Raw genomic sequence first — 15,742 nt, 5'->3', positions numbered from 1 at the left:
TTTTTGAAAAGATAAATAAAATTGACAAATCTTTAGCATGGCTAACTAAGAAAAGAAGAGAAAAGACCCAAACAACAAAAATTAGAAATGAAAAAGGTGATATTACAACTGATACCTCAGAAATACAAGGAATCATTAGAGACTACTATAAACAACTATATGCCGACAAATTTGAAAATCTAGAGGAAATGGATAAATTTCTGGACACATACAAACTACCAAAACTGAGCCAAGAAGATATAGAAAATCTAAACAGACCATTAACAATAAAAGAGATTGAAGCTGTTATCAGAAAGCTCCCAAAAAAGAAAAGCCCAGGACCAGATGGGTTCACTACAGAGTTCTACCAAACCACTGAAAAGGAAATGATACCAATTCTCTACAAACTATTCCAAAAGACTGAAACAGAGGCCATTCTCCCAAACTCATTCTATGAGGCAAACATCACCCTGATACCAAAACCAGACAAAGATACAACAAAAATAGAAAACTATAGGCCAATGTCCTTGATGAATAGAGATGCAAAAATCCTCAATAAAACACTAGCTAACAGAACACAGCAACACATACACAAAATTATCCACTTTGATCAAGTGGGATTCATCCCAAGGATGCAAGGTTGGCTGAACATATGCAAATCAATAAATGAGATATACCACGTCAATGAAAGCAAAGACAAAAACCAAACCATATGATCATCTCTATAGATGCTGAAAAAGCATTTGACAAAATTCAACACTTGTTCATTATAAAGACTCTTTACATGTTAGGTGTAGATGGAAAATATCTCAACACAAAGCCATATATGATAAGCCCACTGCCAATATCATCCTGAATGGGAACTAGACAAGGATGCCCACTCTCACCACTCCTATTCAATATAGTGTTGGAAGTACTAGCCAGAGCAATCAGAGAAGAGAAAGAAATAAAAGGCATCCAGATTTGGAAAAATGAAGTCAAACTGTCCATTTTGCAGATTATATGATCCTATATATTGAACAGCTTAAAGCCTCTACCAAAAAACTCTTAGAGCTGATAAATGATTTCAGCAAAGTTCCAGGATACAAAATCAACACACAAAAATCAGTAGCATTTCAAAACTCCAACAGTGAACATGCAGAAAAAGAAATCAAGAAAGCTAGCCCATTTACAATGGCCACCAAAAAAATAGAATATTTAGGAATAAAGTTAATCAAGGATGTAAAAAAATCTCTGCAAAGAGAACTACAAATCACTGTTGAGAGAAATTAAAGAGGACACAAGAAGATGGAAAGATATCTCATGCTCTTGGATCGGAAAAATTAACATTGTGAAAATGTCCATATTACCCAAAGTGATCTACAGATTCAATGTAATCCCCATCAAAATTCCAATGACATTTTTCTCAGAAATGGAAAAAACTATCCAGACATTTATAAGGAATAACAAAAAACATCACATAGTCAAAGCAATCCTGAGCAAAAATAATAAAGCCAGAGGCATAAGATTACCTGACTTTAAACTATACCACAAAGCTATAATTACCAAAACAGCATGGTACTGGCATAAAAACAGACACACAGATCAATGGAATAGAATAAAGAACCCAGATATCAACCCATACACCTGCAGCCATCTGATCTTTGAAAAAGGCACCAAGTCTACACCCTGGGGAAGAGAGCTGGGAAAACTGGATATTCATATGTAGGAGAATGAAACTAGACCTATACCTCTCACCATATACCCAAATCAACTCAAAATGGATTAAAGAATTAAATATACATCCTGAAACAATAAAACTCCTTAAAGAAAACATAGGGGAAACACTGCAGGAAGTAGGAGTGGGTACAGGTTTCATGAATATAACCCCCAAAGCACAGGCAACTAAAGGAAAAATAAACATATGGGGTTCTATCAAACTAAAAAACTTCTGCACAGCAAAAGAAACAATCAACGGAGTGAAAACACAACCAACAGAGTGGGAGAAAATATTTGCAAAATATATATCAAAGGATTAATATCCAGAATATACAATGAACTCAAACAACTTTACAGCACAGAAACAAATAACCCCATTAAAAAATGGGCAAAAGAGCTGAACAGGCATTTCTCAAAGGAAGATATACGAATGGCTCACAGACACATGAAAAAATGTTCAACATCACTAAGCATCTGGGAAATGCAAATCAAAACCACTTTGAGATACCATCTCACTCCAGTCAGGATGGCTAATATCCAAAAGACTGAAAATGATAAATGCTGATGAGGTTGCGGAGAAAAAGGAACTCTTGTACACTGTTGGTGGGACTCAAAATGGTGTAGCCTTTATGGAAAATGGTATGGAAGTTTTTCAAACAATTACAGATAGATCTACCATATGACCCAGCTATCCACTGCTGGGAATATACCCAGAGGAATGGAAATCATCATGCCGAAGGGATACCTGTACTCCAACGTTTATTGCAGCACTATTTACAATAGCCAAGAGTTGGAACCAGCCCAAATGTGCATCACAAGATAAGTGGATAAGGAAAATGTGGTATATCTACAGAATGGAATTCTACTCTGCTATAAAAATGAGTGAAATACTACCATTCGCAACAATGTGTATGGACTTAGAGAAAATTATATTAAGTAAAACAAGTCAGGCACAGTAAGAGAAATACCACATGTTCTCACTTATTTGTGGGAACCAAAAATAAATAAATAAACACACAAACAAATAAAGAGTGTGTGGTGGGGAGAAGACACAACCATCACAACAATTCCTTGAACTTGTTAAGACAAGTGAACAGATATGATGTAGGGGGGAAGGGGAGAGAGGGAGGGGGGGAAGAGGAAAGATTAAAGGGTCACGAAAATCAATTACAATGTATACTGACAAATTATCTATATTGAAAATAAAAAATAAATAATCAAAAAATATAAATAAATTAATGAATATCTAAATTAAAAACCTACGCATATTAAGTACATAGTATTTGATGTCTGGACATTGCATTAAAAACCATCACCATGATCAACGTAGTAAACATATATATCATCTCTTAAAGGTTTTTTTTTGGGGGGGTGTTTTTTTTGTAAGGGTAAGAACACTTAACATGACATCTATTCTCTTAAATTTTTTTTTTTAAGTGAACCATACAGCATTGACTGTAGGTGCTATGTGGTAGAGCAGATCTCTAGGACATATTTATCCTGCATAACTGAAACTTTGTACCTATTGGACAACATCTCCCCTACCCCCAACCCGTGGCAACTACTATTCTACTCTCTGCTTCTTTAAATTTGATTATTTTGCCAACATTTATCTTCTAACAAATTTGGTTGGTGGAGATAAACGAAAGTTCCAGTATGAAGTTGCTATTTTCCACCAGGAATTAGTGACGAATGACCATGCTCAGTCATCTTCATGGCCACAGAGGCTAGAACTGGCCTAACAGCAGCCTATATTTGAGACACTTCTGTGCAGAGGACAGTTGTCCAGCTTGGAGGTTTTTCCCGTCCCACGACCACAACATTGCCGAAGTAACAAAAACACAGGGCCCTGGCCTTACAGTGCCTGCTTGTCACCACGGCTGTGGATTAGGGCTGAGAACGAGGCCAGAGTTTCGGGTGAAAGGTTTCTGGCTCCTGTATGGAGCTTTGTTCGGAGTCAGCAAAACCAAAGTAAAGCTTGAGACACCTGTCTAAATTGAGCATCTTTGTGTTTTTTCTTTTCTTTGGCCATACCTGCTCTGGAGACAGTGGCTGGAGTGGCTGTGCGCAGGTGGCTGATCTCAAAGAGGAGCCGCATGGTGGAGTTTAGAGGAATCCTCTCGTTGCTTGCCAGGGTCAGCACCTGGAAACAAGAGCGAGGGACGTGCCTGCTAGAAAGGAGCCAGGATGCATTGCCGGCTGGCGGGACTGGCGGCTCATTATTGGCTGGGATTTGGGTGCTTATTTCTTCTTGTGATTATAAATATTTTCTAAATTTTCTACAATAGTCTCCTCTTTCTCCTTCTGTACCCCTTTGACCCCCACCTCTGTGTGTGTGTGTTGAATGAGGAAAAAACGTTATTTAAACAGTTTGAATTGATGTTAATGATCTGAATGAACTAGACCATATTAGAATAATAAAATTATTAAAAGAAAGGAGCTTAGGTTTTACATTATTACTGTTCTTTTTAAAGTAGCCCATCTCCCAGAGGGAGAGCATACTTTCATTTGAATGATTCTGTAAATGTTGATGAGGTATTGAAACTTCTGTTCAGGACGTGCTTTCTGAGCAAGTTTGTGAGCAGCTACCAGCTAAACAGCCATTTTAATGGCATCCAGTTAGTTTTTGTTGTTTATAAAAAAATAAAATATACTCTCAATGGACAAATATTTGCCACCATTGCAGATATTTGACAATCTCAGAATGTTTTTGATCCTCAATTTCCCTATTTATAGAAAAGAAAAAAGATTCAAATAGATGATTTACGATTCCATCCAGCTCCAAATATTAAATGAATCTCTGTGCAGAGGATTCAGAAGGAAACACAAGGCCAAAAATGGGGTGAGCCCACAGCAGTGCCACTGGAGTAAGCGGAAGGTGCTCGTGGGAATGTGTCGGTTGTGACACCTGTCATAGTCCCTCACTGTGGGCCAGCCATCCTGTGGAATCTCGATTTCCAAATGCGCCTGCCACACCGGGGATCCGGCTTCACAGATGATCAGGGATGGCGTGGGGACTTCCCTCCCTCCCCTCCTCTCCCTTGGATACCTTGTTATCATCCATGACAGTGTTCAGGGATTCAATCCACATCGGATCTATGTCGCCATCCAGTAAAATCCACTTGGGCCCATCATGGGTCATATTGGCAAGCTCCCGCATGATGGAAGAGAACAATCCTAAAAGGGACCATTGACACCTTGTTTTCCAATTCACCATCAATCCTCTTTCTCTTAACGCAGCTGCAGCGCTCAGGAGGCACTAATAGAAAAGGCAGATCTGCCTTTGTATCTTGCTTTACTAAACCCTAAGTGCCCAAGGTTCACTCTTCCTGTGCTTCAGTCTAACTTTCTGTGATGTCAACAACACCTGATAGCACTGGCTTTTTAATGACAAGGGACCCCGTGAATCATTTCAGCAAATGACTGTGATGGGATGGAATTACATTAAACTTTTTTCATCTTTTGTAATTGCAGCCCAGGCAAATGTTGCCCAATGCAGACTTTGGGAGAAACTCAATGTGGTTCTAATTGCCACTACATGAGATTTATATATTAATTTGGGTAGAATTGATTTTTACGGTATTAAACTCTCCCAGTCAATAATAAGGCATGTCTTTTCATCTATTCAGATATTGTTTTATGTTCCTCATACCTTTTTACAGTTTTAAAAATATATCTCTTTGACTAAATGTATTTCTAAATATTTTATAGTTTTCATTGCTGTTGTGAAAGGGATTTTCTCCCTCTGTATTTCATTTTTAGCTGGCTATTGCTAGTTCAGGATAGAGAAAAGCTATCAAATTTTGTATATTTACTTTATATTAAGTTACCTTTAATAAATTTTCTTATGAATTCTAGTGATTTTTCAATAATCACACATGAGTTTTCAAGGTATAAAGTTGCGTAATCAGCAAAACAATCATTTTTCTTCTTTCCTCCAATTTATACCATAAATTCCATTTATTCGTCTTACTGCATTTTCTAGAACCCCTGAGCAAAGCTAAATAATGATGCTGATAATAGGCCTCCCTGACTTTTTCCTCATTTTAATGGAAATGGCTCTAGTGCATCATTGTTTAGAATGATTTCGTTTTCCTTTTGGCTGTAGGTTCAGAGTATTTATCATATTTAAGGAATTTTCTTCTCTTCCTGTTTTACGTAGAATTTTTCTATTAGGAATGGCTATTGAGTTTTAAATATTTATTGATTGATCACGTTTTTATCCTTTAATTTGTTGATGCTTTTTTCAATACTTAAAAAATAATTGATCCATCCTTACATTTTTGGAATAGATTCTACTTGGTCAAAGTATATTATTCTTTTGAGATACAGCTGGATTCTATTTACTGATATTTTATTTAGAATTTCTGAATCTATATTAATAAGTGAAATTGAGGTTTTAGTTTTTGTTTTTTTGGTTCTACATAAAAGTAGCTATCAAGATTATTCTGGTTCCATAAAAAAATTAGACAGCTATCCTTTTTCATGATTTTGGAAATATCTGGTTTTTGTTCTGCTACTATCTTTAAATTTTCCTTTTCATTTGTTTACTCAAGTTTTCTACTTCCAATTGAGTAAATTTTGTTAATTTATATTTGCTAGGGGGTCATCTATTTCTTCTAGCATTTAAAATGTGTGTCATCTAATTAACATAAATATTCTCTTATTATTTAATCTTGTCTATATCTACTGTTATATCTCCTTTCTAATTCCTAATCATATGTATTTTTTTACTTCCCCCTCCGTTAATTATACTCACAATGAACTTATTTTATTGGTCTTTATAAAGAACCTCTGAGTAACTTCAGCTTTTATCTTTATCAGTTTCTTTTTCCTCATTTTCTCCAGGTTTAGTTTGAATAATTTCTTGAGATGGATAATAACTTCTTTTATTTCTAGCCTACCTTCTATATTCAAGAGAGTTTAAAGTTTTTTCTTATAGGCTTTAGATGTGTCCCATAGGTTTTGTAGGAAGTATTCTTCTTTTTATTGCTTCCTAGAGGGGTTGCAATTTAATTTTCTTTTTGATCCAAGGGTTAAGGGAACATTTCTTGATTTGCAAATAGTAAAATTATTTTTGGCTATTTTCTTGCTATTTGTTTTTAATCCTGTTGCATTATAGACAGAGAATGTAATCTGTAAATTAATATTTTTGAATTCATTATAGCATCCTCTGTAGTCAAATAAATTTTTAATTTGGGGGAATGTTTCAAGAACCAATCAAGAAAGCAGCATTTTCTATTTATAGGATGCAAAGTTCTATAAATATGTGTTATATTGAGTTTAATGATGTATTTACCAATTCCTCTGTTTAAACTTATTTTTCTGTCTACTGGAACTATCTAAATTAGAAAAAAGGCATATTAAAACAGCCTACTATATTTATATTTTTATTAAGTTATCCTAAAAATTTTTAAGAGGCTATATTCCATTTATTTTAAAGCTATCTCATTTAGTGATACAGATTTATGATTATTATATCTTTTTTTGTCAATTTTCCCAAATTTAATGTATGTTTAATAAAATTTTAGCTAAGTTTAAAATTTTGAATTATATTATTGAGCTTAAATTTAATGTGAAAAAAGAAGTACCGGAAACAAGCCAAGAAAATTACAGAAGAATACTGAGGAAGGACTTACCTCATCAGACATTGAAATATGCTATAAAATGATTGCAACTGAAGCAGAATGATGTCAGTATAGGATTAGATAAATAGGTGAGTGAAACAGAATAGGAAGCTCAGATTCAGATCTCAGTATATATGGAATTTTAAAAATGACAAACTGGTGTTTTAATTCAGAGAGAAAGGATGGCTTACTTCATAAATGGTGCTGGCACAATCAATTAACCACTTGGAAGAAATAGGATTGATTTTCTACCCTACCTAATACTAAGCCCCCAAATAAATTCCAGATGGATAAAAACATTAATGTAAAAAGAATCTTTTTTGAAAAAAATTATGATATTATACCTGTGCTTAAAGTTAGAAAGAGTTATAAACTAAATAGGAATACCAGATGCTTAAAAAACTAGGTGGACACAATTTTCTTTTTTAAAAAGTGCATGGTTAAATATGTCATGAAATGTCTATAGACAAATGACAGATGAGGGAGTGGTAGAGGGAGGAATTAGCCATGCATATAACAGATAAAGGGTTAATATCTGTGAGCTATAAAGAACTCATAAACTGACAAAAATAACAAGGGCAATAAATGACGAAAGAGCAAATTACCAAAACCAGTGAGGGAGTGGTAGAGGGAGGAATTAGCCATGCATATAACAGATAAAGGGTTAATATCTGTGAGATATAAAGAACTCATAAACTGACAAAAATAACAAGGGCAATAAATGACGAAAGAGCAAATTACCAAAACCAGTGAGAAGGAAAGACGTTAAGACTCACTAATAGCAAAATAAAAATTAGAGATGCTGCTTGTTCTAGCCTCTGACTACAGATATCCAGAGTTTGAGCCTGATGTGGTCAGACATTGAAACAGGGAGGAGCTGAGACTTCCTCATTCCAGAGGCCACATAGGTTTTAGAAAGGGATTTCTATCAGCTCACAGAATTTACTCTTCTAGTTACAGATGACCCCTTTCAACATCTGTCAGTGGTATTTAGTTCTTTGAAGCTGACACCAAGATCAGCACATGGGATTGGGGTCCTCTGAATCACTGCAGAGGGGAATATGGTACCAGAAACCCTTCTGGGGTTGAATGGACATCTTCAGCATCACCAGGGGCCTGGTGCAGTGTTCTTAGCATGAAGCTTCCCTGTCACTGCTGGGGCAATGCTCACAGGGACAGCAGTGTCCCCTGTTGGATGCTGGACTGTACCACTTTCTTGAAAATGAGCCGTAGGATTCCCTATCCGACACGTGCCTGAAATCCACTGCCAGGCAGTACAGCGACTCTACACCATGGCTGTGCTCCAGAATGAGGAATCTCCTGCTGAATGCCTGCCCTGCTTTATCCTCTTTAAGTCACCTCTCTAAAAGGCAGCTGGAAGAAGTCTCCAAGGAGGGAGAAGATCTGAAAGGCTGAGGTTCCCTACCAAGCCCAGATGGGTTTCTTCCTTTCCACTAGTCTTTTGATCTCCTTCTTCAGTTCGTCCCAAACAGATCAATCCAATGTCCTCTCCTCTGCAGTTCATTCCCACTCCCTACCAAGCCCAGATGGGTTTCTTCCTTTCCACTAGTCTTTTGATCTCCTTCTTCAGTTGGTCCCAAACAGATCAATCCAATGTCCTCTCCTCTGCAGTTCATTCCCACTACATCCGAGCCTGCCTGAGGAACTCCGAGGACAGCAGGAACTTTCTCCCAGGGGTATCCCACTCTTACCATCCTTCCATTCTCGTGTGGCTGGATTGATGATGCCAAAGAGTTCATCATTTGTGACTGCTTTGGGATTGAGGTCAGTCCAGACGGGGCGGCGTTTCATGATCTGATAGGTCTTGTGCAAGGACCTCAGCACCTGGGACTTGCCTGTTCCAGCACCGCCCACCACGAACACAGAGTGCCTTACTGCCAGCAGCTCCTCCAACTGGATCACCTGGGGACATAGGACATTCAGCCAGAGGGACCAACTTGTCACTCACCTGCATCCCAGCTGCTTTTCCGTGAGCCAGGCTGGTGTCTAAAGTGAGACCTGAGGTCAAGAGGAAGGTTTATTCACCCAGGGTGTGATGGGGTCTGAAGTACAAAGGCAACATGACTCATTTATTCACTTATTCATCATTCAGTCATATAATTATCAGTCACCAACTAAGTGCTAGAGAGTGTTCCAAGAGAGGCAGACTCAGAGGTGACTCTCCTGCCCTCCATGATCTCATAGTCTGATGGAGAAGAAAGTGATGTTGACAGATTATTATAATGTAAGGTGATGAATGCTTTGATAGAGGTATTTACAAAGCGCTATGGGAATAGAGAGGAGGGAACAGTTGCTTTTGTACAGCTGATGGGAAAAGAAAGGTTCACACAGGAGGAGACATTTGAACAGGGGCTCCAGAGGTGAATAGGCGTGTGTCAGAGGATGCACAGGAAGCAGAGGCTTGCAGTGTGACAGAGCATGGTGTGACTGGCCAAATGGGTTGGTGAGTTTAGAGTCAGAATCCCCGGGGGACAACGGTGGCATGGAAGGTCTCAACACTGTTGGTCTGGATTGCCTCCCGGCTCAGCTTTCCACACTGCTGAAGGAGAATGCTCACTGGAATGAAAATCTGATCATGTCACTGCCATCCCTCTGTCCTTTCTGTGGTTCTCCATAGCTCTGGAGATGACATCCCAAATCCTGAGACTGGCTTAGAAGGCCCTTTTGCAGTCTGGCCCAACCTGTCCTCTAATCTTATTTCTCATCCCCAAACAAGCACATCCCAGGACGACAACTACTTGGAGCTCTTCAGCAATGTCCTTTCCTGCAGCTATGCTTTTGAACTCACTGTGGCCTGTGTGCAGAAGTTACCCCTTCTCCTGCCTTCCTCTGGCTAACCCCTGCACATTCCTCAAGAAGCCTTCAGTCTGGGATAGGTATCTCCTACTTACAGCCTACAACCTAGTACTTAACAGTACTTAACAACACTGCAAGCGTTACTTTTCTGTCTCCCAGTTTGATTATCAACTCCTTGAAGGCAGGCAGAACTGGCTTCTCATCTCTCTCTTCCCAGTGTCTAGCAGAGAATCTGGCACGTACCAAATGCTGAACACATATTTGCTGAAAGTATGAAGAATGGCTGAAGAGGTTGGATGGGTCTGATCATGAAAGGTCTTGCATATCATGAGCAGAAACATTGAACTGTATTGTAGACCAGTCTTCCTCATATTTTCCACCATAAGACCCTTGGCAGAGGAAAAGCGAACTAAAGAGAAAATGCACCTAAATGTTGACAGGGTGGTGGGACAGGGAGAAGTTTTCCCCACATGTTTTACTTATTTATTCTGCACTTTAAAAAAAATGACAGTGACTTATGTTTTTGAAATGAGTGATACAGTGTTAAAAAGAACTCTAGATTTGCACAGCCAGGGAACCAAGTGGGAAGGGGTAGTGCTAAGTGCGACGTGAAAGCGGCAGGTCCATGGCTGTTTTGGGGCATGATGATCAGATTTGGTTGGGGCAGGATAATTTATTGAGACGTTAATTTGCATTTTGTTTTCTATAGTGTGAGTGCTTTTCTTCTCTGTCTCAAGGCATTGCTGTTCCTATGATTCAGGGCTCTTGCTCTCTTCCTTCAGGGACTTATTGCAGGATCCTCCCAGATAGGAATGAGGAGAGGGTCGGAAGGGTCTCCAAGGAGGTGATGCTTAATCTAAGACATGAATAGAAAAGAGTCAGCCATGTGACAACAGGCGGAGAAAGCATTCCAGGTAGAGTGACAGCAAATGCAAAAGCCTTAAGTTCAGTGTCAAGCTTGGAGGGCTGAAAGGACAGGAAAAAAAGAAAAAAGAAAAAAGAAAATGAGAGAGTGGTACAAGATGAGATAAGGGAGGTAAGCAGACAGGCAGGAATTGGTAGCTGGAATTTTATTCTAAGTATAATAGGAAGCATTTGGAGGATCTGAGGACACTGCATTTAAAACAAAGAAAAAGAAGAATAAACAAAAGTGGAGGAAAGAGGAAGAGCAGGAGGAGGTGATGGGGCTCCGGCTCCTGAATGGAGACTGTATTGTATCCTGACATTTTCTCTTTTCATGAGTGACTGATTAAAGAGTGGTGCCACACTCTGTTACCGGGAAGACTTAGATCTCCTTCTAGTTCTACTAAAATTTTTTGTTTGCTTCAATAGCTTTATTGAGATATAATTCATGTACCACAAAATTAAAATGTACAGTTTAATTGTACCCTTTTAAAATGTACAGTTCAATGCTTTTTAGCACAATCATCACCACTATCCAACTTTAGAACATTCTCATCACCCCAAAAAGAAACTCATGCCCATCAGTAGTCATTTCCCATCCCCTCACCTCAACCCCAGCCCCTCATCTACCTTCTACCTCTATAGATTTGTCTATTCTGGACCTTTCATGTAAATAGAATCATATAATATGAGGTCTTTTGCGAATGGCTTCTTTGACTTAGTATAATGTTTTCAAGGCTCATCCGTGTTGTAGCGTGTTTCAGTACTTCATTCCTTTTCTTCCCCAGCTTTATTAAAGTATAATTGACGAGTAAGAATTGTATGTATTTATGGTGGTGATGTCTTGATATACGTATACATTGTGAGATGATAAAATGAAAGTAATTAACATATCCATCACTTCTCATACTTTTTTTTTTTATGGTGAGTGCATTTAAGATCGACTCTCTTAACAATTTCCAAGAATACACATGGCATTACTATTAATTATATCACTATGCTATACAATGGATTTCTAGAATTTATTCATCTTGCCTCACTGAAATTATGTACCACCTTCCCAGACACACCCAAAATAATGTTTGACCAAATATCTGAATGCCTTGTGACCCAGGCAAATGGACACAGGAAATTCACCATCACAAGTACCCATGACTAAGAAGTTAAATAAAGCTAGTCCGTTCTTGCTTTCAATACGTTCACTCTTCTTGAGGTCTTCTTTTCTTGGAGACCACTGACTTCTGGCCCTAATTTGAATTGATCGTGTTCTAGGCCTGCTGATAACTCTCATTCCGGGATTTCTTTTCTTGATTCTTGATTTTTTAAATCCCATGACATTTTGCTTGTTTTTCATTCTTGTTTTGCTCTAGTATGTCCTCAAGTAACTTATTCAAAATGGGTGCATAAGAAGGAAAATCTATGAGTCTTTGTAGATATCTTAAATGATAATTTGTATAGAATTCTAGTCTTGAAATCGCTTCCCTTCAGAACTTTGAAGGAATGAATTCCCTGTCCTCTAGCATTCAATATCATTGAGAGATTCTGAGGTCATCCTGATTTTCTTTCCTCTCCTGGGTCACTTGTACTCACTCCATCTCTCAACCAGGGTATTTTTACTCTTTTCTCTTGACACTGGACTTCTGAAATTCGAGTATGATGTGTCTTTGCATAAATCTATTTAAATTGACTCTATTCAGGACCGAGTCCTTCCAATCTGGAAACATGACTTTCCAGCTCTATTAAGTTTTCTCTGTTCTCTTTCTAGAATTTCTATTGGTAACATGTTATCCAATATCTACTGGATAATTTAGATTGATCCTCTATATATCATCTTGCCTCTCACACTTTGTCTCTTTGTGTGTGTGTGTGTGTGTATCATTACCTACACATACGTACATAAATATACATCTGTATAGTTTCATCCTGGGAAATTCCTTTGACTTTATCTTCCAATCCACTCACTGAATTTTGTGTCATCAATGATGCAATCTTACATTTCAAAGAGGTGTTTACAATTTTCCAATAATTCTTTTTTAAAAATAAATTTAACTCTTGTTTTATGGATATAATTTTACTTTTTTCAAGGATACTAATTAGAACGTTTTAAATGTTCTCTTTCCTGTTTCCACTGGGGCCAATTGTTGTGGAATAAATTTAACTCTTGTTTTATGGATATAATTTTACTTTTTTCAAGGATACTAATTAGAACATTTTAAATGTTCTCTTTCCTGTTTCCACTGGGGCCAATTGTTGTGCGTTGGTATGTCACAGAGTGTGTCTGTTGGTATGTCTCTATCTCTCGATTTGTTGGTTTTCCCCAATATCTGGTCAGCCTCAAATTTAAACAAAGAGCTGCGTGGTGTCCTCTAGGAGGCTGGGATGGGTATTCTCTGCTGCTGGTTATGCGGGTCTCTCTCCAGGGAAGGGGGACTGAGTGGAAGCTCTGTGGACACTGTCAGAACTTGCCTTTGTCACTGTCCTTTCACTGTGGGTGAGTGCAGCAGGTAGCTGGTCTTCAGATTGAGGGACCCCAAACAGAATGGAACGGCTTCAAACCGGGGCCCCAATACTCCAAGAGTGGTTCTAGTTTTCCTGAAAGAGTTTATCGAATTTCTTTAAAGACATTTTCCTTTTTGGCTTCAGGTTAAATGCCTGGCTGCACATGGTTTGCATTATTCAGGAATTGGGGACTGGGAGGAGGTACTGGGAAAAGAGCGTAGGGAGCCAAGTGGTGAAATTATAGGGTAAACAGACTTAATGGGGCCCCCTCCAGTTATTTTCAGTTCTCCTTCTCAATCCCGCCTTCATTAACTGCCAACTCCACGCCCAGAGCTTCTCCAGGGTCCTGCTTGGTGGGACGGCTTCCTGCTGGCCCCTCTTCCTCAGAAGCCCTTTCTGAGTGTATTCTGGCCCACAGTCCCCCTCTGCTCTGCTTGATCTGTCAACTCACTTCCGTCCTCTTTCCATTTTTTAGAAATTTATTGTAATATCCATTTTCAGCTTTCATACTTCTGAGTTTATTCCTTTTTCTTTGAAAAGTAAATTTATATTATCACTTTAAGGGATCTCAGAATGCCACCTCAACCCAGAGCCGCATGAGGCAGCTTTTGATGAATTATTTTTCAGAACTAGAAGTGGACCGTGCAAATGAAAAGCAGGTAGAAACTCATCTGTTCCAAGAGCCTTTAATAGAGAGCATCTGTCTTATCCGAAGAGCAGAAAGTGGTTAAGAAAAAGAAGAGGAGGGAAAGAAGGAAGCAGAATGTGGTTCAGCTGACAAATAGAAAGAGTGAGATTCTGAGAAGAAAAAAGTTGCAGAAAATAGGGGAAGGAGGGTCAGGTGTCCTCCCAGACCCACAGAGAGTCTGAGAAGATGTGGACTGTCCTGATTCTAAGACATCACCCTCAGTGCATGGCATTTAAAGAACCACATCAGATTTAACTTCTCTCTCGGGTGCAGGTGCCTCCTAGGATTAGACCCTTTAAAGGGAAAGCTCTCAGTCTGGCATTCAAGGCCCGCTATATCACGGTCCTGGATTATCTATCGAGTCTTTTTGCCAACTCCTCCACCTCCCCACCCCTTTTCCCACCACCCCAGTACCACTTCTCTAGCAACACTGGATTTTTTGCTGCTGGTGGTACAATCTCTATGTCTCTCCTGGGTGCCCCTTTTCTGAGCCTTTCCCCTCTACATAGAAAGCCATCCTGCCCATCTCTACCTTTCCAAAGTTGTCCACTGAACCTGGGTGGAGGGAGGTTGGGAGTGGAGATGGGCTAACTGGTAGCAACAAGCACTGCTGCAAAGAACCAGGTGATGCTTTGCTTTCTCCTGTTAAAGAGAATTCCAGAAATGAAAACAAGACACCTACTTGCAATGGGAAAGAGAGATTCCGATTCATTCTCAATTCTGTTTATACATAATCAGGGCTTAATCTCAGCCAATGAAAGTATTGTGTGCTAGAAACACATTCTGCAGTGGAGAAGGAAAATGCCTGGTTTGCCTGTAAGTTCCTCCAGGGGAAGCACTTTCTCCCCCTTGAAATAGCCCAGTGCAATACCGGGGAGAGCTGATGGAGTTCCAGTTTCCTCATCTGCAAAGTACCTTACCTGCATCATCTGCCTCAGGAGTTGTTGGGGGATCAAATGTGACACAAAATATCAAACCACCTGTGAACTCTAAAGTGACATTCATGACTTTCTTAGAGATATTATTGAACAGGAAAAAAAAAATCTATCCATGTCCCTGAACTTCAGGACCCTTGACCCTTTTTTATAGCACTCGTCTCCTGTTCCAAGGCGTAGTTATGTGTGTGCAGGCACTTCTACTACGGTAACATTTATGCATCCTGAAAACGTTTCCTTCTGCAAAACTGCACAGTAAACATAACAGACTTAAGGAAAAACAGGATTGGGGAAGACCATTAAAAATGTACAGAACTTTGTACTCAATGCCCTATAAACTCAACAAGGGATCCCAATCCTAATGAAAATGCCTGCATTTTCACCCTACCTAATGGTCAGTCCATTCTTTGCAGCCTTAAACCTGGGGGCCTGTGCCTCCTTGCTTGAGAGGTAGAATCTGGGTACATTCAATTGTGATAGAGACCATTTTAATCACAGTTAAAGATCCAATCCTGGGGGAGCCTTCTTAATTAATCCATTGTTTTAACATAGAGGTGAATGTCTTACAGCATCTTTGTCTGCACTTGTGGCCTCCC

At 39.0% G+C, this 15,742-nt stretch overlaps 1 protein-coding gene across 1 annotated transcript in view; it reads right to left on the bottom strand.

The window, feature by feature from the left end:
* LOC103606053 (dynein heavy chain 9, axonemal-like) overlaps positions 1-15,742 on the bottom strand; it is a gene marked incomplete at its 5' end in the record, with an annotated part of 130,202 nt that overhangs the window by 49,615 nt on the left and 64,845 nt on the right. Inside the window, 3 exon segments of the mRNA XM_008590649.1 lie at positions 3,712-3,820; positions 4,727-4,854; positions 9,017-9,227. Of these exon segments, the coding sequence (XP_008588871.1) occupies positions 3,712-3,820; positions 4,727-4,854; positions 9,017-9,227 (448 nt within the window).

The sequence above is a fragment of the Galeopterus variegatus genome, unplaced genomic scaffold (genome assembly GCF_000696425.1).
Source record: "Galeopterus variegatus unplaced genomic scaffold, G_variegatus-3.0.2 Scaffold6249, whole genome shotgun sequence".
NCBI lineage: Eukaryota > Metazoa > Chordata > Mammalia > Dermoptera > Cynocephalidae > Galeopterus > Galeopterus variegatus.
This window is presented reverse-complemented; position numbering and strand designations above follow the sequence as displayed.